Here is a 27,460-nt window from a genome sequence, read left to right as displayed (position 1 = left end):
CTTACTACAGCTATGTTTAAAATGGCAGCAAAATTGTTAAGAAGCTCAGGAGGATTGACATACTGTGTGTGTGGAGGTCCAGGTTCACTGAAGACAGGAGGTATTCTCATAGACGCGTCACTCTTCATAGACACACAGCTGGGTGTTGGAGACTCTGCTCTGTGGTCAACACTTCTGGAATCACAACAATATTCATACAATGATCATTGTGAAGTCAATGTGTTCATGATCATTTATGTTTTTGTCCCGTTACAGAGCAATATCATAACACAACATCTCAGGGTTCATCTCCTCTACATTATTGGATAGTTGAACTTCAACTTTATTGTCAAAGGTTAACAGGGTTAAAAAGAAAGAAAAAAGTATAATATTCAGTTTTCATGAAAGAAACTATCTACAGATTGTTGAAAAGACAGACAGCCAGCAAATCTTATATATCTGAGCATAGATCAGAGTCCTGCTACGGGCCGGGTATCCGTGGATATCCGACATGGACCCGAGTTTGATGAGTGCAAAGGGGTGGAAAATATACTTTTATACATTCACGGGGACGGGCGGTACAGTTCAAATATGATTATTTTGGGGGTCTCCAGTTCAAATATGATTAGTTTGGGGGTCCCCAGTTCAAATATGATTATTTTGGGGGCCAAGGCCTGAAAAGGTTGAGAACCACTGCTATGAATACAGCTAGAAAGGGGAGGGTACTGTTATTAGACTCTGTGTCTTTTCTTTAATCCATTATTTGCACATTATCATGATATTACTTTGTTGTGTTATGGTGTTGTGTATAATGTATATATAGTGTGTGTATATTGTATAATAGGAGGATTGACATACTGTGTGTGTGGAGGTCCAGGTTCACTGAAGACAGGAGGTGTTCTCATAGACGCGTCACTCTTCATAGACACACAGCTGGGTGTTGGAGACTCTGATCTGTGGTGAAGACGTCTGGAATCATAACAATATTCATACAATGATCATTGTGAAGTCAATGTGTTCATGATCATTATTTTTTGTCCCGTTACAGAGCAGTATCATAACACAACATCTCAGGGTTCATCTCCTCTACATTGTTGGATAGTTGAACTTCAACTTTATTGTCAAAGGTTAACAGGGTTAAAAAAACAGTATCATTTCCAGTTTTCATGAAAGAAACTATCTATAATTTGTTGAAAGTCAGACAGACAAACATACAGCAAATGTTATATATCAGAATCCTGCTACGAGCCAGGTATCCGTGGATATCCGACAGGGACCTTAATGTGATGGGTTTATACGTTCACAGGGACGGGCGGTACAGGACTAAACACTTGGCGGGTAAGATTTTATTGTGAAAATCAGAGTGCACTGTTTCTGCCTAAACAACGTTACTTAAAGGGGCCCCACCACGCTTTTCAAAATATATATTTGATATAAATATTGGTCCATAATACGGTTTCATACAGGTTTTAGCCTAAACAACCACTTGTGTATTGAACTTTCATGTTCTGTCTGTCTGATGTATGAACAATAAGGCCATCACATGCTTAGTCCTTTCAGTAATAAATGACACTGATCATCCTCTGCATCTCTACTTCCACCTCATGCCATCAGGCTGAAGATAAAGTTCCTTGAAGTCGCAAAAGGTTCGGTTTTATCAGGAGTTTTGTTTCCTCAGCCATCGCTGCACTAAACAATCTGCTTCGCCCCCGTCGATAGGATGGTTTCCTGTGCATAGTGGGCACCTGATGGTCTGTTCTTGTGATATGTTTGTGTTGTGTTATATGGTTATGTTTAGTTTTTTAGTTTGAAAAGACTTATGAAGACAAATTTCACTTTGGGGACAATACAGATTATTTTTACTATCATTATTATTAAGTGGTCATTACTGTGGTCACAGCAGTAACTTTATTAAGTGTGCCTGTTATGCAGTAACAGGCAACTTATTGTTATCACTCATACTTAAGCCAGGCAGACGGACATGGCGTTTCCCCAAAGTTTGCCGCGTAACTAGTCCCGCACCATTTACGCCACCCCCGCAATATATACATCAAAACGTGCGGCTCGGTCGGGAATCGTGTGCTATTACCTTTCGTTCCGATCCGCCTTACCATTCCGACATAATCAGCAAAAAACGACGCTTAATTGTCCCCATTGACTTATAATGGGACAATGCAAGAAATCACATTCAAGTATTTTTCACTCGCAAAGCATAGGAGCTACAGTTTCAAACTTCGGAGAAGAGATTCATAATGATTGTAAGAATTAATCGAAAAATAATTACATCACTCGGCCTCATGGTGGCGCTATAACGGCCCACTTTACGTTTTGCCCCCTAACTCTTGAACCGTAGATCGGAAATTTTAAATTCTTTTTTCCCTGGATTCCCTGGGTCAGACGCATCTCCCGATATAGGCCACGCCCATTTGCGCCAGGATAGATTTTTCGCCATCTTGAATTTTCTCCAAAACACACTTTTTGCTCCTTTTCCTACATATTTTCTTCAAATCGCACAAAAATCGGTACACGTGATCTATGAACCTATGCAATGAACATACTCAAGGGATATTTTGATTGTCCATTCCGTTCGTTCGTAACGCGCTTCTAAAGTTAGCGGGAGGGGCCCGTTTGGCAAAAAATAGCCATAAATTACAAACAAAAGGTCAAGTCAACACTGAATTTTAACCACAGGTCGCGGGTGTCATACTCAACAGATAAGCATTTCCACTTCGACCCGTAGGGGGCGTCACAAACGCGCAAAACGTAACCATTTCGTGCCAGAAGGCGTTTTTCAGGGGGACCGACCCTCTCAAAACGAAACACAGACGACTTGGCGGATGGTCTCACCGTCCAAACCGCCACACAAGGTCGCGCATTTAGCGAGCTGCAGGCACACTTGTAAAAATTTACTCTGTCAATTCTAGTTTATTTATTCAGAGATGTCTTCATCTACAAGCTCGCAATGTGGCACGAAGCGACACATTTTGAGCTTGTAGATCCGCTATTTTCACTAGTTTGGGTCCCGGACTCCCGGGCAAACGTCTAATTTCTCTTTTTGGTCTTGGGCTAAAAGGTTGGAAACTACGTATGACAGGTGTGTATGTAAACTACCAGCTCCTCTCTATACTAAAGAGGGTTGAGGCTTCCTCTCTTGCTCTCACTTTAAACTCCCACAGAGTCATGGTAAACTACAGTAGGTTATGAGCAGGGGTATTTTTTCTCATTCTGAACATGTTAACACGTTCAGAGCAATGAATGTGTTAAGAAGCTCAGGAGGATTGACATACTGTGTGTGTGGAGGTCCAGGTTCACTGAAGACAGGAGGTGTTCTCATAGACGCGTCACTCTTCATAGACACACAGCTGGGTGTTGGAGACTCTGCTCTGTGGTCAACACTTCTGGAATCACAACAATATTCATACAATGATCATTGTGAAGTCAATGTGTTCATGATCATTTATGTTTTTGTCCCGTTACAGAGCAATATCATAACACAACATCTCAGGGTTCATCCCCTCTACATTATTGGATAGTTGAACCTCAACTTTATTGTCAAAGGTTAACAGGGTAAAAAAAAAAAAAGAAAAAAAAAAAAGTATAATATTCAGTTTTCATGAAAGAAACTATCTACAGATTGTTGAAAAGACAGACAGCCAGCAAATCTTATATATCTGAGCATAGATCAGAGTCCTGCTACGGGCCGGGTATCCGTGGATATCCGAAATGGACCCGAGTTTGATGAGTGCAAAGGGGTGGAGAATATACTTTTATACGTTCACGGGGACTGGGGTACAGTTCAAATATGATTACTTTGGGGGTCTCCAGTTCAAATATGATTAGTTTGGGGGTCCCCAGTTACAATATGATTATTTTGGGGGTCAAGGCCTGAAAAGGTTGAGAACCAATGCTATGAATACAGCTAGAAAGGGGAGGGTACTGTTATTAGACTCTGTGTCTTTTCTTTAATCCATTATTTGCACATTATCATGATATTACTTTGTTGTGTTATGGTGTTGTGTATAATGTATATATAGTGTGTGTATATTGTATAATAGGAGGATTGACATACTGTGTGTGTGGAGGTCCAGGTTCACTGAAGACAGGAGGTGTTCTCATAGACGCGTCACTCTTCATAGACACACAGCTGGGTGTTGGAGACTCTGCTCTGTGGTGAAGACTTCTGGAATCATAACAATATTCATACAATGATCATGTGAATGAACACAGACTGGACGTGAATGATAATGCCATGTTTAACTCATGTACTCAGTATTTCAAGTATAGTAGGACCGTACAATCAACATTCAGATATCTATTCCTGCATGGTATTTTCTTTTTTTTCTTCTTTTTTTTCCTTTCTTGCAGTTGGAGATGGAGGAAAGTTCAGATCATTTCCCAATTCCCCCATCTCCAGCCTCAATTAAACCAAAGGCCCTCAGTCTCCAGCTTCTTCTTCATGCTAAATCAATTTCAATTGTGCCAAACATCAAATAAAATATGTAGGCTATGTGCCCATTCTGCCCAACATTTGCCAACACATGTATTTAAAAAATAAAAGAATAGCCTATGTAAAACAATTACATATTCAGTGTGGATAAGCTGTCACTGAGTTGGTAACCAAATGGACCCTTATAGATCTGCTTGCGCAGCCTATGCAGAATAGTCATGATGCAATTCCACAGATTTTTTTTTATTTATTTAGTAGGCCATCAGTTGCATTTAGTAGAGCTGAATATTAGGTCCCTTAGTGTGTTCAAATGTCGGCGACTCAGCTCAAGTTTCACACAATGATGAAAATAGACGAACATGCCTTAAAGGAGTAGTTCACCCCCAAAATGACTTTTTTTCTATTGATTACTCATGGAGACTTGCGTTCAATAAAATTTTTTCTTTTTTTGTCACATTCCAAATACAAAAAATGTATTATAGTAAAATTACTCCCATTGATTCTGGATGGGGACCCAAATGCATTTGTGTGAGAATCAATGGGGGTAAATTTACTTCACCCTTGACCCTACATTTACCCCCATTGATTCTGACCCAAATGCATTTGGGTCCCCATCCAGGCCCATACATGTGGGTCCCCATCCAGAATCAATGGGGGTTACATCCAGATTGATGAATCAGGCCCATTGTTGTGTGTATAATGTGGTATAGGAGGATGGTCTTACTTTAAGCGTGGAGGTCCAGGTTCATCTTTAGACCCACAGCTGGCTGTTGGAGACTCTGCTCTGTGGATGAGATGTTTGTCTCTTCCCTCCTCCTCCTCTCTCTCCACACACTCACTCATCTTTGGTCTTTATTTAACCTGTCAAGATTAGCAGAAAATAGTAAATGATTAATGAATGAATGTACAATCCACACACGCACACACTGCGATGTGCTGTGAGTTTGGAGGTTGGCTATATTCGGTGCTTGATACACACTGAACTAAGCATAATCAAGTGAATACTGAAGATGTGGCGTAACAGCATGGATTTCTACACAGGGCAATTCTTTCAACATAAGATGCTGCATTCAAGTTCAGGAGAGTTTGGACAAGGCAATTCTCTTGAATGCTGCCTTCAGGTATGGCATGGAAAGAGGGCATTTTGCATTTCTTTCACCATAGTAAAAACTACATTCATGGTCTGGAGAGGGCAGATTTATAGACAGATTAATGCCCTGTGCCTTTTAACACGCACGCACGCACGCACGCACGCACGCACGCACGCACGCACGCACGCACACACGCACACACGCACACACGCACACACACACACACACACACACACACACACACACACACACACACACACGCAGACAACACATTTCTAGAACGTGTCAGTAATATTTCAATCTCATCCTGTATTATCAATATGCCACTGACATAGGATGATATGTTGAAATATTAACTGTGAGCCTGCTGTGAGGCAACAATATCACCATCATAATGATGAGACTACAGTAGATGAACAACAATATCACCATCATAATGCTGAGACTACAGTAGATGAACAACAATATCACCATCATAATGATGAGACTACAGCAATGAACAACAATATCACCATCATAATGCTGAGACTACAGTAGATGAACAACAATATCACCATCATAATGATGAGACTACAGTAGATGAACAACAATATCACCATCATAATGATGAGACTACAGTAGATGAACAACAATATCACCATCATAATGATGAGACTACAGTAGATGAACAACAATATCACCATCATAATGATGAGACTACAGTAGATGCAGATGCATGCAGTAGCTCTTGTCAACCAACAGGTGTCCTACTGCACCACATCATTGAAATGTCACAATAGAAGAACAGGGAGACCTTTGAATATCATGTTAACAGTGGTGTAAAGTAACTGAGTACATCTAAGTACATTTACTTAAGTACTGAACATACGTACAATTATAAGATATTCTTTTTACTTTACCGAACCCTATTTCCAATTTCCAATACTTTTACTTCTACTCCACTACATCTCAGATCCAAATATTGTACTTTTACTCCACTACATTTATTTGAAAACATGAATTACTAGATACTTTGATACTACACATTAAAATAATGTATCATCATAGCCTGGTTAATAAACCAGACCCACCCAGTGAGGCTGGCACCACCAGACTAACTTTACCATGGTTAAAATAATGTATCATCATAGCCTGGTTAATAAACCAGACCCACCCAGTGAGGCTGGCACCACCAGACTAACTTTACCATGGTTAAAATAATGTTTCATTCACTAAACCAAGTCATGGACTGCTAGCAGCTTTGAGATGTCGGCTAGTTCAACAGTTCCTTTGTATTAAAATATTTAAATAGATATTTTTCTTGATTGGATTGTTTTAATTTTTATTTTGAGCCTTTACATTGGCCTACCTGCTGTTAATTCTAAAATTGCTTACTACATTCACAAACACTCAGCGGTGAACAGAGAATTGTGACTGGGGGGACGATGGGGGAGCTGGCATTTGTAGAGCAGGGGCGAATTGTCAACAAACAATAATGAATAATACAAATTTACGACAAACGAGATTCTCTCCCTTAGGGTATTGATAACTGTGAACAGACCAGGTCATTGGCAGTTTCCAACTCCAAATCTGAGGACTGTAGGTGATTGGATAGGGTTTTTGTGAGACTGAAGACGCTTTCCAGCATAAAACATAATTGTCTTTCACATATTCAAAGATATTTTATAGATGTATTCCTTAAATATTTTTCATCACAATTGGGTTCGTGGGAAGGGGGGCCTCAGGGGGTGCTAAGCCTTCCAGCTCCCCCAGAGCCGTCAAGAGGAAACCAAACCACATCCTTAAAACATGTGTTCCACACGGACAGCTTCCTCTCAACCACGTGGTTTATATTCAAGAGAAGCAGGGAGCAAGCAGCAGCCTGCTCTCTGCATGTTGCTGTCTGCAACGGAAACACTGTGTGTGTGTGTGTGTGTGTGTGTGTGTGTGTGTGTGTGTGTGTGTGTGTGTGTGTGTGTGTGTGTGTGTGTGTGTGTGTGTGTGTGTGTGTGTGTGTACAGGATAACAGGATACAGAAGGCGGCCTCTGGACCGCATGACACTGTTAACAACCTCCACCGGCTGTCAGTCAGTCAGTCAGTCAGTCAGTCAGCACCCTGGCCAAAAGAGGCAATGTAAATGGCATGAATCTGCAGACACCAGAAGTGCCGCGGTTAACGGAAGTTAGGTCATGCGTTGCAGTCTTCCGGTGAAATTCTCCCGGCGGAAGTAGCACCGTTTCATGCCGTTTCAGCCTATGGTCGTAACCAGGCTTTTCTCTTCGGTGAGATGAGTAAGCCTGACTACGAAGGGTCAATCTGTCAGTCACACGTCACACTTTTGCCCTTCTCATATCTCCGCCACCGTTGCCCCAATCCATGCCAAAATTTGGCAATCAGTACACACTTGGTCTACACTCATCGACTCATGTCTTCAACAAGGATCTGTCCCATTTAGCGCCACCATCAGGACGATTTTTTCAAACACATTTGTCATTTGTGGACACTGCTCCTACAGATTTTGCCCTAAAATCACGCAAATCGGTACACAGTATGTCTACACTCATCTCTTCAACATGGATATGTCCCATATAGTGCCACCATCGAGCCAATTTTTTCAAACACATTTTTGGACACTGCTCCTACACATGTTGCCCTAAAATCACGCTGACGGTTGCTTATCTCCCGATTAGGGAGTCTTACTGGTAAATAATGCTACCAAATACACACGTTACTTATAGGGTTAAATAATCAACATAATGATGTCATAATGTTCTGCTCTGTCTAAATAAGTATTTTGCTGGTGACATCAATCATAAGATTCATAACCAGATTAACCACAGAGAACAAGTACAGACAGGCAGACTAGACAACAGGGAGTGGTAGCTTTAGTAGAAACCAGAAGCATAAAGTAGCCTATAAACTGTTCCTGTGAGAACCAAGTGGTTCTAGTAGTGAATATTAAAACAACAACACCTACTTTACGTTAGCTTTTGGTCCTTATTGTGTTTTGTTTTGTCTTCCTCACATGTTGTCCTCACTGTCAAGTTCACAGTTGTTGTCGTGTCTCAAAATGGCTCCCTGAGATACGCTGTGCCTTTCATTTCCTTATAATGTGACTTTGACCCGCCTCTACAGCTCTAGGGCTACAGTCAGTTAGATCAGTGGTTCTCAACCTGCGGGTCGGGACCCCCAAATTGTTTGGGGGGGTCCCCAGACGTTTAGCTAAATGTTAACATTGTTTTCTCTCTCAACAGTTAACAGACCAACATACATCATAACTTATAATGTATGTTGGTCTTATAATTTATAAGTGTAACTCACATTTATAAAGTGACAATTTAAAGACTTTAAAGACCTTTTTAGTACCTCTGGTCAAACATTGGTCAAATTGTCAAATATTAGAGGCAGACATTGTGAAAATAGCAGATCTACATGCTCACAGAGCATGTAGATCTGCTATTTTCACAATGGAACAGATCGGGTCAAACCAAATGGGTAACACTTTACTATAAGGTACAAAGTAATACACTTAGTTAATGCTTAACTAACACTTTATTACTGATTAACTAATAGATCGGTTAATCATGAATTAATCATGAGAAATCATCAAGTAATGTTGGAATAGCTATTACTTAACTAACTTAATCTATCAGTAGTTAAGACTAAGTTAGTTAATAGTTAGTTAACATCAACCATATTATGGATGGTTTGTAGATCTGTTTTTTCTGGTCCAATATGGGAGACCCCTGGAAGTTTTAGACCAACCAGTATCACCGGGTCAACGCACTAATCCTACCCGCCTATGAAGCACTCATCCTGGGCATAGAATTGACCAGAATTAACAGATCTACAAACCACCCATAATATGGTTGATGTTAACTAACTATTAACTAATATAGTCTTAACTACTGATAGATTACGTTAGTTAAGACAAGTAATAGCTATTCCAACATTACTTGATGATTTCTCATGATTAATTCATGATTAACCGATCTATTAGTTAATCAGTAATAAAGTGTTAGTTAAGCATTAACTAAGTGTATTACTTTGTACCTTATAGTAAAGTGTTACCACTAAGGGTAATGCCAACTGCCAACTCCTATAATTCCAAGTGCTTGTGCAGGGGGGTCCCCAGTTCAAATATGATTGTTTCGGGGGTTGCTGCCTGAAAAGTTTGAGAACCTGAATTAGATGATATCATGTCATCTATTCTACACAGAGGAACCAACACATAATAGTCAGGGAACGAGGTGGGCAAATCCCACATGTCCAGGGCTCCAGGGTGCGAGCTATTAGGTCGCATATGCGAGTTAATTTCATAAAGTGCGAGTTAAAATGTAACCAGGTCGCGCTGGTGCGACTAGAAAAAAAAGGGGGGGAAAAAGTAAAAAGAAAATCCTCAATCTGTGCGCCTGACGCCTCTCTCTCTCTCGCTCCGTCTCTCTCTCTCCCTGGCTGCCTGCCTGCCTGCAGAGCCTATGTTCTGTTCCGCCCCTCCCCTTCTCTCTTTCTCTCACATACACACACAGTACTACACACACATAGCGTCGGTCCGCAGACAGACAGACACTCTCACTCTCTCGCTCACATTGGATAGATATCACATAATATACTAACCTTTCTTTGTATAACCGTGCTTTTTTCTGTGCGATTAGCAATCGCTCGTGGATGTTTCCACCGTTGGTTACATTAACCTACTGTTACGTTAAAACAGCTGTGTGACTCGTTAAGTTCCTCAGTGCCCAAAATGCGCTTCTCACTTCATAGCCAATTAGCTCAAATGAACGGCAGCTGTAAACTTTTCTGTCTTTGGTGTCTCGTGTGTTCTGTGAGAGAGAGAGAGAGAGTGTGTGTGTGTGTGTGTGTGTGTGTGTGTGTGTGTGTGTGTGTGTGTGTGTGTGTGTGTGTGTGTGTGTGTGTGTGTGTGTGTGTGTGTGTCCAAGTGAACGTTTTCTGTTGATATCAAGCAACTTACTTCCCAGTATCTCACTCTAAAACCATAAGGACAATTTTTTTTCCATCCTGCATGAAAGCAGGCCTATTGCATTTAGTCTACTGTGCAAGTTGAAATTCATAGTTCTATATTGCCTTTGTTAGCCAAGATATTCGTAAATCTTTCTTGAATTAATGTCTTTAGTTTGCAAATATTAACTTGAAGCAAAAATACATAAAAACTAGGCTACAGCTTTTTTTTTTACTTATCATGAGACATATTGTTATCGGGGTATTCAACAAAATTATATCGAATATCAAAGGCTTTCCTAATATCACAAGCCTTAGTGCTGACCTTTTTTTACTGCTGCTCATACAGAGAAACCTAAAGTTCAGATTAAAATATTTAGCAAATATCAAGTTTGGGTCATTGTCAATCTTTAAGGCAAATTGAAATGGCTTATGGTATGGAAATGAACACAACTGTCATCAGTATAATAAGGCTATGTATTAATACCACGCAAATACGCTATACAAAGAAAAATATGGTGCTACCTAATTTTTGATGGTGCTACCTAATTAAAACGTAGGTGGCACCAGTGCTACCTGTGAAAAAGTTAGTCTGGAGCCCTGCACATGTCTCATACAGTCATACTCTCATTCCAACCCCCAAGTTATTATGTTATGAGTAGCCTATGCTATGATTGTAGTCAGTGTTTAAACATGCAATAGAAGATCATTGGGCTGACTGACGTGAGGACAGGGTTCACCCTGCATGAAAACAAGCTCAAATACAACGCCATGCATTTGTTGTCTTTTTACTGTAGGAACACTATAGCCCAGTGGTTCTCAACCTTTTCAGACCGCGACCCCCCAAATAATCATATTTTAACTGGGGACCCCCCCACCCTGAACCGTTACATTTTGTATAACACGGTTTGATTGGGACAGCAGCAGATCTACATGCTCACAACGCCTCGCAACGAAACATTGTGAGCATGTAGATCTGCTATTTTCACAATTTCTGCCTTTAAAATTTGACAATTTGGCCAATGTTTAATTTGTCATTTTAGAAGCATTAAAAAGTCCTTAAATTGTCACTTTAGAAGTGTGCAGATACCCTCTCCTTATGTTGGTTTGTTTACTGTTGAGAGAGAAAACAATGTTTCACATTAAGTTAATCATCTGGGGACCCCCCTAAAATAATTTGGGCCCCCCCTGGGGGGCACTAGCCTGTTCACACAATAGACAGACAGATAGCCTGTTCACACAATAGACAGACAGACTGGCAGACTGGCAGACAGAAAGACAGACAGGCATGTCAGACACACAGACAAGAGAGTCTTTTCACCGCAGTTTATGACTCATTTCGCCTACCCCCAATTCTGCTGTCAGACTGTCCATGTTTGCATATTATCTCTTTGTCATTTAAATATTATAGTGACTGTGACAGTGGTGTTACCTGGCTGTCAAATGGTGACCATTAGTCCTACACATGGCTATGCACTCCATAGTAACCACATCAATAGTTTTAGGCGAATCTGCCTGACACCAATAAAATAAACAGAAGCAGATTTACAGTGGAAAGGGGAGGTGAGGATGGGCTTAGATAGATGTCGTTCATATCCAGTCTATTATTCTTAATCGTATTTACGGTGTTATAGCCATATTTTGAGCGGTGCCACCGTTTGCCACGTACGGTCTCCTCTCCTCAGCATGTTAGGGCCTCCCCAGATGAACAGAATTCGTACGCAATGTTGTGGCATTTGAGGAATTTATGACTGTGACGAGGAACAGCCCAAATTCGCTCACGAGGCACAGTTTTTCTCCTGTCGTGTGGAAGCGCCCACCGATATGTTAATTAGCTTTTTTACGCCCTTTTTTACAACCCACCCGACAGCAGAAAATATCAAACTTGCTTGAAAATCACCGCACAGCGGGGTAGAGATCCAACCGTGATCCTGTCGTGTGACGGGTAGTGAAGATATCGCACCGAAAAAAACTGTCCCTCCTTTTTCCTTCCCTCTCTCGACTCTCCCTCTCTCTCTTCCGCCGTCCCCACTCACTCCCGTCACTAGTTATTAATATTATTTTCATAAACATCATCATATGATTAGAACCTACTACCATTTAAAGTTTCTATCATGATCTTACTTTTAATGTCTGGTTTAATTCCCCCGGCATATAGGCGGCGGGTGAGCCAAACGGGAGGCTATTTTTTTTTTTTTTTTTTTTTTTTCAATACAGGCTACTCCACAACATCTCGGATCCAAATATTGTATTTTTACTCCACTACAATTATATGAAAACATAGCTACTAGTTAGACCTACTTTGCAGATGTAAATTATTATATTATAAAACATTGTGCCTTTAGCCCCGTTTTATAGACTATTTGAAAATAGCCAATCTACAAGCTCACAAAGCGTCGCGCTGCGCTGTGACACGTTGTGTGAGCTTATTTTGATGCCCTCACTTTCGTAGCCTACTTTTACTCAAATGCATTTTGAATTCCGGACTTTAACTTGTAACAAAGTATTTCAATAATGCAGTATTGATACTTTTACCTAAGACTAGAAAGCGCTGTAGGCTATGATCACCTCAGCTGCAGCACATCATATATCAAGCCTAATTTATCTCCGTCCCGCGATGATTTTGCGTGCAGAGAATAGCAGACCTCCAAGCTCAGAGTCAAGTGCACACAGTGTTTCATTCATTTGGATTCCCTTTGTTTTATTGTCTTAATTGTTCACTCCCATAAAGCACGTTATTTGATTTGATTTCGTATATCCCAGCACTTGGTTTTATTTCGTATCGCTTCGCAGCGCCGAGGCGCTTTGTATTATAGCAGATTGTTGAGTTTTGAAAGTCACTTTAAAACAGTTCGGTTTTGCATACAGGAATACATCAATGATCAGCGTCTTTGCGCACAGTGCGCCATGCAGTTTGAGTGGTTATAGACACGTTTATTTATCCAGAAACATATCTTTTATGGCTTTGTTTTATTTACGGTTTGGGAGATTCAAGGCCAACACAGCTGACAGCTGCTGCTCTTCAGCGCTGCGAGGCGTGATTTATTTTTTATTTTTTTGTCTCGTCACGTCTCGCTCCAGAATTCGCCACAGGGGTGTCGGGGAAGAGTTCTTGTTGTGTGTGTGGGCCTGTCGCGCGTCTCTCGCACAGCGGGACACACGACCCAATAATCGTCAAGACTGAGGATGGTGTTGTGTGTGAGCTCATACGATCCGATGAAAAAATTATAATATCTTATTGTAGGCGAATTCTGTTCATCTGTTGAGGCCCTTACTAGGACAACGACCGACGCCGTCTCGAGATAAACTGTTCTCGAGATAAACTATAACCGGCATGTATCTTTCTCACTGACTGTTACTACTGCTGCTGCTACTACTGCTGCTGCTGCTGCTGCTGCTGCTGTTGTTGTTAATGTTATATTTCCGCCCCTGCCCAGGTTTTGAAGATGCATTCAAAACGGTCGTGAAGTTCTATTAACAACTCGGCCATAATTATGATTAGGCTAGATATCGTTCCTGGCCAAGGTTTAGCCTAAACGTCTATCTCTGACATTCTCTGTCGCTATACTCTCCCAAAACTATAACTGACATTCCAAAGTGCAATTCTCCTCCTCCAACAACATGGCTGTAGCCTACCAACTAAAACATAAAGTGAAGTGCAGTCAGTGATTACTCTAAACTAAAACATAAATATAAAGTACAGTCAGTGATTACCCTAAACAGGTAGCAGTCCCTCCGTAACGTCGCGGGTGTTCCATAATATTCCATAGGCATGTAAAGACGAGTTGTTGGGTTATCCAGTCTGTGCGTGTTTCCTTTCTGCTCCGACTCTGCGACAAGCACTTTAAACACCTCCCTCTCTCTCTCTCTCTCTCTCTCTCTCTCTCTCTCTCTCTCTCTCTCTCTCTGTGTGTGTGTGTGTGTGTGTGTGTGTGTGTGTGTGTGTGTGTGTATCCAAGGCGCTTTACAGAGATTGTGCATTACATTCACCCATTCACACACACACACACACACACACACACACACACACACACACACACACACACACACACACACACACACACACACACACACACACACACACACACACACACACCTAAACGTCCTCAAGTGCTCTTGGCATGGTGCCAGACTGCACCCATCTCTCTGTGAGTCAAACCAGTCCAACAGCAACAGACCAGAGACAAACACACAGAAACACAGGACCAAACACACAGAGACAAACACACAGAAACACAGGACCAAACACAACACAGCTTTTCCTCCTCTCTAAGGCCTCCCATACATGACATGGATTCTAGTATAAAAACATTTTACTGCAAAAGTGGTGAAATTGATATAAAGTTATAAGCTAAACCCAAACTAAAAATAAGCCTTGGAGGCTGATCACTGATCACTGATCACTGGCACACTGGCAGAAGAGTGAGAAAATCCTAGTCCACTCACATCTACAGTTTATACAAATGACATCCTGTAAGATGAGGGATGTCCTTTAAGCCTTGGTTCTCTAACCTTTACATGCCAAGGACCCCTAAATGTATGTTTGGCCGAGGACCCCCATCTGAAAATGATTTTGAACAGGGACCCCCAGAAGAGAGCATTTGTGTTAAACAATTTTCACAATTATTCTAAATATTCTAAATATTTTCGATATTTTTTTCAAATATCTTCAAACACCTACAAGCTGTGGTGAGCTTGTAGATCTGCTATTTTTGGATAGCCAACATAACAATGGATAACGTGGTTCAATTGATTGTGATGCTATGTTAACTACTTTTCCTGGGGACCCTCCCAAGGACCCCTGGGGGTCCCCAGACCTCACTTTGAGAACCAATGGCTTAGAACATTAGAGCCACAATAATTGTAACCTATTGTATAATTCACAAATAGCAGATGTACTCACAGCACATCACAAGCTTGTACATGTGCTATTTTTTAAGTAATTTCAAGAACAAAAAACATGCACAAACAGGCAAACTAAATATAATGTTTTTTTTTTGTTTTTTTTGCTACATGATGCTGCACTGAGATGCCACCCTGTGGTCACATTGGGTAACTACACTTCAGTGATAACAACAATAATCAGTCAATGATGAAAGTCATGCAAACACCAACACACTGACTGAACTGAGACGGTTGGTTCTGGAGAATGAATAAATGGAAACACATGGACCTGTAAGGGTCCATTTAGAACCCACTGGAACCCTGGGGGTCCCTGGACCCCAGTTTGAGAAACACCGTACTGAGCTCATTTCCTATGTTCCCCAGGTTCTATGTTCCCTATTTACCCCCGCAAAAAAAGGTTCTATGTTCCCCAGGTTCTATGTTCCCCACTTACCCCCACCTACTGAATGAAAAATACACATACCCCTGGGTACTTTGAAAACCACTGGCCTTGCGTATAGTTCATAGAGAAAAGAATGAAAACAAACGTGCCTCGATCTTGTAAGTTCAAGAGAATAATTTATTAGATCAAGGTTTGGGTCATGAGACCTTCCCCTTTCTTATGTTGTGTTAATAGGATATTATTTTGACCACTCTGAGTATAATAGTTGTTATGTTATGTTCCTGTGGTCTGGTAGGACACCTACAGGTTGACAAAGGTACTGCAGTAAAACAGGCTGATGTTAAATCAGAACATTGGAACATTAATCTTCTTTTACATGTTTGGACGATATACAGTATTATAATACAGTATGACGTTGTATGACATCATGTATTGATCATTGTGTTTATGGCAGAAGAATAGCACAGAGTTTCCTGATGACAGTACAATATAATATCTTAGTATTCTGTAATATTGCATACTTTTGAATGACAGTCTATTATGGCAAGATTAAAAAAGCTGGTAAGATGAGTCTGGTGTCTTATTGGCGCTCAAACTGTTTCATGTCAAGGACATTTTTAATATATTTACACTGGAACCATTTAATAAAATATTAATAGTATTGTTGATAGAGCATCAAATAATGTCCTATTATTAACATCATAATGCATTTATTAATCACAGACTGAGCTAAAGATTTAATTAAAGTTTACATCTATTAAGACAGAGTACAATTAGGATGTTTACAAAGCATTTTATTTTATGAAAATAGAAAAAGTTCATATCAATCAGGCACAGTCAGATACATATAAAAAGCCATAAGTGTTTAAAATAGGTTGTTCTTACATAAATAATTAGTTCTTGGTCTTCAGCAGCCAAGAACTCTTTGGTCCAAACGAGAAACATCCACAACTACTGAACACTTCTAGGAGTGACTCCATCATTACATTTTAGTTGCTGATTCATTATCATACAAACAATGATATTGTTTAGTATTTGGCTTTGAACGTTGGAACAATAGAATAGAAATTACATTTCTGTCGTTGACCTTTTAGACTTTGTTACCAAACATTGCACTAGAAGAAAGACATGATGACTTAAATACACAAATTAATGACAATGACAATGTCCGTTAACAATAATCTTAATACATCATTTGTAGGGCAATATTAAGTTTTAATACTTTAAATATGCTTTTATAGTGCAAATAGTTTATAGTGCAAGTGAGCTTGTGACCTTGTGGACTTTTAGAAACCAATTTTGACCAAAACCAATTTTAAACAAAACCAATGTTGTTTTTCAACAGATTAATTCATACAGATGAAGGGAAAGGATTCTGAGGAATATGTAAAATAATTGTGATTATCTTATAGTGATCAGTGTCTTTAAGAGATAACCTCGCGTCACCTGGCTTTCTGGGGAAAGCCTGGTATTCGTTTACTAAAAAGGTTGGTTGATCCGGTCTAGACCGGATGATATCCTACGTTATTTTGTAGTAAAAACGGACTACATTTTGGCCGGAACTACCAAACCGGAATCAGTTTTAACCCAAAACTAAATTACTTGTGCATGCGCTAACTACTTGCGCTTGCGATGACAGGGTTAAAACTGATTCCAGTAGGCAGGCTTTGTAATACATTAATCTCAATTAATCACATTTTAATCACACAATGATATTTGACATGGAAACAGTGCGATTTTTTTTATATATAACGATATATACCTTCGACTTTCGACTTTCTCTGGTGGGAGTTGACTTGTGTAATGTCGACTTTTTCGTTATGCCCTAGTGTGGACAAGACAAATCTTGGCTCTGAGAGGCTAAATCTCATAATGGTGGTCCGTGGCTCAAATGCAGAACAATGAATGGACCTTGTGTGAGGGGGAGATAGCGATGCCTTGCCTGATGTGATGTGTGTGCGGGGGGTGTTTAATAAAACGTGAGAATGACACAACTGTCCTTTTTTATGATCCCATTCATTTTATTACAGTTTTTAGAGGTGTTTCTTCAGGCTTTGTATAACATAGTTGCTCAACGTATGTACATCAGTACAGGTGGCTTAAAATTCTCTGAAACAAGAGTTTCAAGGTAGTAGTCGGGGACCCACATGGCCAAAAGCTCAAAGAAAAGAGGGGTACCTGTGATTTTCTGCCGTACTTTTTATTTCTGTTTTATCTATTAGTTTGGTCATTAAGGTCCACAGAATGAGAGGCCTGTTCTGCCGGAAAGTTCGCGAAAAAAAGTTAGAGGCATTGTTGTGTAACAAACAAAGCCTTCATTTTTTGACCCTGTGATATGAACTAGGTTTCCTTTCTTAAAGTGCTCATTAAGTTGTGTAAAATGTCAATAAATCATTCCCAGATACACAGAACACATGTGTGAACAACACCAAGTCAAGAAATAATCTCCCAAAGCCTTTCCAAATGATTTATAGCCATTTTATGTACAAAAATGTACCCGTTTCTTGCATTTTTCCCCAATAATTTTATCTTTACTTCAATTGTAATCAACTTTGCCATGGCTTATGACATCAGGCAATGTTTCATCCTTTTCAGCAATCTTTATAGTTATTCCACACAAAATATTATTAAAATCAACCCTAAATTAAAGGAACTGTGGTGATTTTATAACCCTTATGCTCCAAATTCATATAGCCTTTTTCTGGCAGAAAACAAAACCTTTACCCCCTCAAAAAACAAAACAAACATGTAACACAACAAAGTCAAGTATTGTTTTATCATAAACAGCTGTTATCTTATACAGTATATGAATTGAAAAAACAGGAAATTAAACATTTAGCTGAATAAAATCTAATATCACGAAAATGAAAATAACTAACGATTAACTCATTCACTGTCACTGTCCTCAAGTATGAGTTCAACTCGTGAACATTTGTTGTATGAGTTCAACTCGTGAACATTTGTTGGGGTCCCCAGTGCAGAGACATGCAATTACACACTTGGCCCCGGCTCTTGCACATGAGCATCCTCTGGTACACTTGCTCTTCTTATTTGGTGCGTTTATATTCTGCAGGTTTGGCATCCTTCAGCATCATGGTTGCCACTAGCTTACCACTGACAAGCTCTCTCCCAAAGTTGGTTGCAACAGGGTAAGTTGGCTGAGACGTGTGCTCGTTTACATACAGCCAACTGATGCAGGGCTCTGTAAAGGTGTAATTGGAAGGCATCTTCAGTAGGTGGAAGACAACGCATGTCTCCTTTGATGTTGCCAAAAAGATGAGCTCGCAGTGCATCCAGATTACCACTGAAATCACTCCTCTCATACAGTGAAACCATGTATCGTCTAGCCACCGTCACAACATCTTCTGTAACTTCCAGACTTTCCCCAGAGTCTCCATATCGGCACAGAGGCAGAAGGACTTTTGGGTGCTCAACAGCAGTTTTGTAGGCACGCCTTTTTCCTCTTCTGTAAAGATAGCTCACTGTGTCACATCCAGTCAGTATGTAGCTGCTGAGGAGTATGCATGAAAGATCTAAAGCTTCAACATCATACTTCACTGCCAGGGCATCCACAATTGCATGAGCAGGTAGGTAAGTGTCCATCTTCTTTACCCATAACTCATGTAGGCCATCCATGTGTGTGATGTAGTATATGCACATCATGATCACATCTGTGTCAGTAGCCACAACAACTACAGCCTGTTCGTGGTGCAGAGGTTGTATTGCGAGCACTGCGAGCTCATCTTTTTGGCAACATCAAAGGAGACATACGTTGTCTTCCACCTACTGAAGATGCCTTCCAATTACACCTTTACAGAGCCCTGCATCAGTTGGCTGTATGTAAACAAGCACACGTCTCAGCCAACTTACCCTGTTGCAACCAACTTTGGGAGAGAGCTTGTCAGTGTGGCAACCATGATGCTGAAGGATGCCAAACCTGCAGAATATAAATGCACCAAATACTGCCACTGCAAGAAGAGCAAGTGTACCAGAAGATGCTCATGTGCAAGAGCCGGGGTCAAGTGTGTAATTGCATGTCTCTGCACTGGGGACCCAAACAAATGTTCACGAGTTGAACTCATACTTGAGGACAGTGACAGTGAATGAGTTAATCGTTAGTTATTTTCATTTTCGTGATATTAGATATCATAATCTTGATTTTATTCAGCTAAATGTTTAATTTCCTGTTTTATCAATTCATATACTGTATAAGATAACAGCTGTTTATGATAAAAAAAAATACTTGAATTTGTTGTGTTACATTTTACGTTTTTTGAGGGGGTACAGGTTTTTTTCTGCCAAAAAAAAGGCTAAATGAATTCGGAGCATAAGGGTAATAAAATCACCACAGTTCCTTTAATTTAGGGTTGATTTTAATAATATTTTGTGTGGAATAACTATAAAGATTGCTGAAAAGGATGAAACATTGCCTGATGTCATAAGCCATGGCAAAGTTGATTACAATTGAAGTAAAGATAGAATTATTGGGAAAAATGCAAGAAACGGGTACATTTTTGTACATAAAATGGCAAATAAATCATTTGGAAAGGCTTTGGGAGATTATTTCTTGACTTGGTGTTGTTCACACATGTGTTCTGTGTATCTGGGAATGATTTATTGACATTCTACACAACTTAAAGAGCACTTTAAGAAAGGAAACCTAGTTCATATCACAGGGTCAAAAAATGAAGGCTTTATTACACAAAAATGCCTCTAACTTTTTTTCACGAACTTTCCGGCAGAGCAGGCCTCTCATTCTGTGGACCTTAATTGCCAAACTAATAGATAAAACAGAAATAAAAAGTACGGCATTTTTGGGGACTGGGTCCCCGACTAGTAGGGCATTAACGAAAAAGTCGACAAGTCGACTCAGTCAACTTCATTACACAAGTCGACTCCCACCAGAGAAAGTCGAAGTTGCCAAAAAAAAAAAAAAAAAAAAAAAAAAAACGTTCTATTGTGAAAATAGCAGATCCACATGCATGTAGATCTGCTATTTTCACAATTTCTGGCTCTATATATTTGACAATTTTGACAATGTTTAATCTGTCATTTTAGAGGTATTAAAAAGTCCTTAAATTGTCACTTTAGAAATGTGAAGATACCCTCTATACACTTAAACTTTATGTTGGTTTGTTTACAGCTGAGTGAGAAAACAATGTTTCACATTAAGTTAATCATCTGGGGACCCCCCCAAAATAATTGGGGGGTCCTGTGTGATGTGATGTCGTCAGACTTCAACTCAACTTTTTACTGAGTCGAGTCGACTTGCAAAAATCACAGTTCATTAATGCCCTAGTTCAAGGTCCATAAATTAATTGTGAAAAAAATACAATAATTCATCCATTAATACATGTGCTCTTACTCTTAGGCCTGAATGGGTTAAAAACATGAACTCTTGAATACTTACATTTAAAATCAATTTTACTCTTACTCAAGTAACATTTGACTGAGCTACTTTTACTTGTTGTGTAGAGTGTCTGTACTCTTACTCAGGTACTGGGGTCGAGTAGGCTGTTTGAAAGTGTAGTGTGCTTGGTAGAATAAGAACGACAGACACACTGGTCAGGTACAGGTTCTGTATTAACTGATACTGAATGGATCTGATACAACAAGCCCACACCTAGGCTATATGCTCATACAAGTCATACCAGTAGATCACTGATCGCATCGATATGCAAACCCTGTAACATCTTCCTTTTCCAAAGTAAGCCCCCCCCAGATATACCTAGGCATGCAAACCCCAGTGACCCCACATTGCGATACTTTACATATTCATTTTTTCTTTCTTCCCATTTTTTTTTTTTCCTTTTTTTTTTCTTATTCTCCAAACGTGCCTCCTATGCTAATACCCCAGTCTCTCTGGTGGCCTTGACACCCGTCCAACCCTGGTGCGTGTTATAAGTCCGGTCGAGGCCCTTGGCGTGACCTTAACAGGGCTTGGCTCGGCCACGGTTGGCTCGGCCACAGTTGGAGACATCTCTACGGTCTCTGCAGCCCCACTGTGGGCCGGCTCCAACTCGTGTGCCCCACAGTCCAGATCCACAGCTGTCCTGCAGATAGCCTGAGCAGCGGATGACTCCGCTACTCTCAGGTCGACCCGGTTGCGTCGATAGATAGAGCCCTCAATCTCCACCAGATATGATCTGGGCGCTACTTTTCCGAGACAGGTCCCAGCTCTCCATATCCGGGTATTGTCACCCGGCAGGGGCTTCATTCTCACAGTCTCGCCGACCTCCAGTTCCGGCAGGACCCGTGCAGTCCGGTCATAGAAAGACTTGGCAATCTGCCTCTTGTGACGCAGCTTTTCTGTAACCCCCTGCACCACAATCGGTTCAAGGAGTCGGTTGGTCACAGGAATGGATGTCTTCAGTCGACGAGCCAGGAGCCTTTGTGCCGGGCTGCTGTCCATGTTCTCAGTCGGAGTTAGGGTTGCCACCCGTTCCGTATAATACGGAATCGTTCCGTATTGGACAATTAAAAGATGCGTTCCGTATTGAACCAATACGGAACGCAGTTTGTTCCGTATTTAACCAAATGCCCCATAAAGGTCTGTCACACAAACCTCAACACAGAATTTAACAATAATGAATGAAATAAAACACAGGAAAAGACAGCAAAAGTCGCTGCGGCTGTACGCTCTCCTCTCCTCTCCTGCGATCTCCGCTAGCAGGGCCCCTGTCTGCATATGCACTGCATGTCGCTGTCAATCACCGTTGCCTAGTTACAGTCGAACTTCCTCCTTACACCAGGCAGATCAGGCACACCGCGCGCTTTAAAAATGTCGTCTGAATTCAATACTCCACCGGCGTCTGTCCTTTTTTTGAGGCGGTGGAGTACCTTTGTAGGCTACCAAAGGTACAGACGCGAGTGGGAAGAAACAAACCCGTGGCTTGACAGCGTCAGTGAAGACGTTTATAAAGCGAACTGCAGAGTATGTCGGCGAACGTTCTCTGTATCACATGGTGGAGTGTCTGATATCAGACAGCATGAGAGAGGAGAAACACATTCCCGAAATATAAGAACACAGCAGACCCAGAGAGCGGTGTCGCAGACAGTTCTTCATACCTGAAACAGCTCCTGAGATTGATTCGGTATGGGACATATTGACCTTATTTATGATTTGAGATGTCATTCATGTCATGTTAAGATGTCCTTATTTATGATTTAAGATGTCATCATGTCAGTAGTAGCCTGAGTGGTTCCCAAACATTTAGCCCATGCCATGACACAAAAAAGAAATGAGACATTTTCACAGACTTTCTCAAACTAGTGAAAATAGCAGATCAACAAGCTCACATCATTGTGAGCTTGTAGATTGGTTATTTTCACCACTTCTTAGACATTTGTTTTCTAATTTGTAATTTTTTACAATTTTTTACAATTTTTACAATTTGTAATTTTCTAATTTGTTTTCTAATGAATGTAGAATTTTGTGCAAGATGTAATTTGCTATAAATTAGCTAACTTCATTTAATTGACCACGTTTATTTTTTATTTTTTTTAATGACAAATATTTTGACATATTTTGATTGGCAGGACATTGTTAACATTTTGTGCAAGATGTTATATGCTATAAATGAGCTAACTTCATTTAATTGACCACGTAAAAAAAAAAAAGATTTGTTTTTAAAATAGAAAATCTATCTCTCACACTTCTACCAGTGCCGGTGATCACTCTTCCCTGTGCCAATGTTGGCACCCGTGCCTAAGGTTGCCTACCCCTGGCCTAAAGTAAAAATGTTCAATGTTCATTGCTAATAAAGCACTTTAACTAGGCTATGCTCAGGTTCAGGCTAGTGAAGCCTATTCAGCCTAAAGTAAAAAATGTTTAATCTTTGTTGCTAATAAAGCACTTTAAACTTTAAGTAGGCCTATATGACTTAATGGTTTCTTGACTACCTTCTCTTTACTGACCACCAAGTGACCCAATACAAGAGCCAGGTTCAAATCATTCATACATTGCTTTATTTCATACACAATTAACCTGTTCATATTTTAGAAACAATTGGCCACTTCAAACTGCAAAACAATATAGGTTATACCATGTTGTGTGTTATAGTTATAACTATTCTATGCATTTCATGGGTTTGGGACTGCATTTTTTCGCCGGCCGGCGGCTGTGCCACGCGCACGGAACGCACGCACCGCGTGCCCGGAAGAGGTGTTCCTTATTTCAATTTCTGAAAGGTGGCAACCCTAGTCGGAGTATTTCTCCAGTGTAATATTGCCTTCCAAGGGTCGTTGTTATCACGCAAGGCCTTGCGCAACAGGCTTTTTGCAATCTTCACGGCCGACTCGGCCTTGCCGTTCGCTCTGGGGTATCTTGGAGAGGAGGTCACATGCTCGAATTCCCATTCTGAGGCAAAACGTGCAAATTGTGACGAGAATTGTCCAGCATTATCCGAAATGACCTTGTCTTCTGGCCAGCCTGACAGGACTGTAGATTTCAGCATCTGGAGACTTTCATCCTGCTCTGTGTGCTTCTTGATTTGTTCCAGCCGTTGGCCACTTACGTTAAGGAAGTCTGCTTGGTTTACGTATTGCATGTCCTCTTGTTCTTGTTGTATAGAGCAGATAGTATGCCGCTGGTAGGCCGTCCCCCTGCCAGTGCAATCTGCCGTGGCCCTACTGAGTGTGTCGCTGATGAACATCTCCTGCCCTGGTTTGTAGATGACTTTCAGACAGTAGTTTTGTAGGGTCATAAGCATGCCTTGAAGCCTCTTCGGTGCACTGAGGAGAGGCTTGCTAAAGATCGATATCAGGGGTTTGTGATCTGTTTCTGCCGTAATGAGATCGCGGCCATACAAATAGTGGTGAAACCGTTGACAGGCAAAAACGATGCTGAGGCACTCTTTCTCAATTTGTGCATAATTTCTTTCTGTTGGAGTGAGAGCTCTAGAAGCAAACGCAATAGGTTGTCCATCCTGCATGAGGCAGCACCCGAGCCCGCTTTGGCTGGCATCACTCTGAATAGTGACAGACTTGGTCACATCATAATAGCGCAATACTGGCATGGTTGTAGCCAGCCGCTTGAGCTCTTGTATTGCCGCTTCATGTTTAGGCAACCAGTGCCAGAGAGTGTCTTTATCCAGGAGGCGACGCAACGGCTCACAAACACCTGACAGGTGCGCATGAATTTGGCTAAATAATTAGCAAAGCCCACGAGGCGCTGCACACCTTTGGCATCCGTTGGATTGGGCATGTCAATGATGGCCCTGACCTTTTCTGGATCGGGCTTCAGCCCAGCCACTGAGAGGATGTGGCCGTGAAACTGAACTTCCGGCACCCTGAACTGCAGCTTTTTGACACCTAAGCGTAGTTTGACCTCACGGCAGCGGTCCAGCAGCGCCAGGAGCTTGGTGTCATGGTCGGACTCTGCCTCTTTGTCCGTGTCACCGCAGCCCACGACCAGTATGTCGTCAGCGATGGGCTCTATGCCTCTGAGTCCAGCCAACAGCTCATGCTGCTTCCTTTGATATACTTCAGGTGCCACCGACACCCCGAATGGCAATTTGAGCCACCGTTTCCGCCCCCAAGGGGTCCAGAATGTGGTCATGAGACTGCTTTCGTTGTCCAACTTGCACTGCAGAAAGGCATCTCTTGCGTCGACTAAGGTGAAGATTCGTGCTTTAGGCAATTTATACAGTACATCCTCCAGAGTGGGCATAATGTAGTGTGAGCGCCGCAGAGCTTTATTGAGAAACTTAGGATCGATACAAATTCTCAGTTTTTCTGGCTTGCTCACAATTACTAGATTACTGATCCAGTCAGTAGGCTCTGTGACCGGAGTAATATGACCTTCAGCCTCATACTTGTCCAGCTGGGCTTTGACTGCTGCTTTCATAGCAATGGGAACATTGCGTGGAGCGCACTGAACAGCTGGAATTTCAGGATCGAGGTCAAAATGCACTTCCCCGGGCACAGATTCTACAGGTGCAGTGAACACATCATTGTATTTGCTGATTATATTTTCCTTTGTTAGAGGTCTGGGCAGTGCATGGTTAACGTTGCTGCCTGGGTTTTCCTTGGTTACATGCTCAACTTTTAGCACCTCCTCAGGGATCGTGAAGTGCATAAACCCAAGGCGTTCACTGGTGTCACCCGATAAGAGAGGATGCTGTCCCTTTTTCACGACCTCAAACGAGAGCTTGTATTTGCGACCCCGTACTGTACATTCAGTGTCAAAAATGCCTAATGAGCTCACTAGCTTCCCCGAATACAGCCTTAGACTGGTTTTGCTTGGGCGAAGCTTTGCATGGGGTGAAAGTTTTTTCTTATCTGAGAGAGTCATTACGTCACATGTACATGTGGCCCCCGAGTCCAACTGACATCTCTGTGCTTTGTTGTTGAACCGTAATGTCACAAACCATTTCTTTCCTTTAGTTTGTCCTACTGCACTGACTGACTCAACAGTGTACAACTGTGACTGTGACTCCCCATCACTGCTCTGCTCTGAGAGCTCCTCATCCATGCAGTGCACCTTTCCTGTAGTGCTCCCTCGTTTGCTTTTTTGACACACTTGTGCAAAATGATTGTTAGTTCCACATAATCTGCATTTTTTCCCGAAAGCTGGGCAATGCTCTCTTCCCCTTGAATGTGCGTTGCCACAGTATTTGCAAGCGTAGGCGCTGGCAGCGTCGGACTTTTTGGGTGAATAGCTCCGCCACGATTTGTAATGTCTGGTTTGTTGCTTAGCAACGGAGTGTAGCGTCTCACTATTGTGTGCGCTAGCATGTGTGCTACTAGCCGTAGCCATTTCCATCACTCGCATTCTGACTTCGGTTAGCTCTGCAGCACGACACGCTTCAATAGCAGTGATCAAAGTGAGGTCTTTTTCTCTCAACAGCCTCCGCCTTGTACTCTCACTAGCAATGCCCAGTACAATTTTATCACGGATCAATTCATCTTTTAACTGTCCGTACTCACACGTTGCTGCCTTCTCCCTCAGTCTGGTCACAAACGTGTCTATGGATTCGCCCTCCTCCTGTTTACAGATCCCGAACAGATATCTTTCATAGATGATGTTCTTTGCCGGTTTGAAGTACTTTTCCAAAGCCTCCAGTATCGCTTTAGGGTCCCCTTGTCCTTCCGCCGAGAGGTTCAAGTTGTGTCGGTAAATATGTCTGCATTCAGTCCCCATTACGCTCCGTAGGGTTGCCGCCTGGATCTTTTTGTCCTTTTCCGCTATTCCTGTAACGAGAATGTAGTCCTCAAACTCGTCCCGGAAAATGTCCCAGTTCGTGCTCCAGTCGCCCGTGAAGCTCATCGCAGTTGGCGGGGGAATGTTAGCAGCCATGGTAGCCACTAGCCAGTCTGCACACCGACTAGTAGTACAGAATCAACGTCGCTGAATGCAGTTTTTTTTTTTTTGCCGACACTTAACGTAACTCGCGTCTACAAATATAAACGCGAGCCACCACTTTCTGACACCATGTTTGAAAGTGTAGTGTGCTTGGTAGAATAAGAACGACAGACACACTGGTCAGGTACAGGTTCTGTATTAACTGATACTGAATGGATCTGATACAACAAGCCCACACCTAGGCTATATGCTCATACAAGTCATACCAGTAGATCACTGATCGCATCGATATGCAAACCCTGTAACAGTGGCGTCAGTTCAGAAAAAGCTAAGGTCTGGAACGGTTGTTCAAGTGCATTGCACCTGTGCAGCTGACCTGCAGAACCTGGGAATATACCATTTTGTCAAG

General features: G+C 41.5%; 1 protein-coding gene across 1 annotated transcript in view; it reads right to left on the bottom strand.

The window, feature by feature from the left end:
• Positions 1-27,045, bottom strand: part of LOC308290285 (uncharacterized protein) — a gene marked incomplete at both ends in the record, with an annotated part of 33,512 nt that extends 6,467 nt beyond the window's left edge. The window contains 4 exons of the mRNA XM_080732070.1: positions 21,676-22,065; positions 23,978-24,105; positions 24,927-25,676; positions 26,616-27,045. Of these exons, the coding sequence (XP_080588196.1) occupies positions 21,676-22,065; positions 23,978-24,105; positions 24,927-25,676; positions 26,616-27,045 (1,698 nt within the window). The remainder of the gene's footprint in view (positions 1-21,675; positions 22,066-23,977; positions 24,106-24,926; positions 25,677-26,615) is intronic.
• Positions 27,046-27,460: the final 415 nt, after the last annotated feature.

The sequence above is a fragment of the Nannobrachium achirus genome, assembly GCF_963921795.1.
Source record: "Nannobrachium achirus genome assembly, chromosome: 1".
Taxonomy (NCBI): domain Eukaryota; kingdom Metazoa; phylum Chordata; class Actinopteri; order Myctophiformes; family Myctophidae; genus Nannobrachium; species Nannobrachium achirus.
The sequence above is the reverse complement of the archived record's forward strand: the minus strand, read 5'-3'. Positions and strand labels throughout refer to the sequence as shown.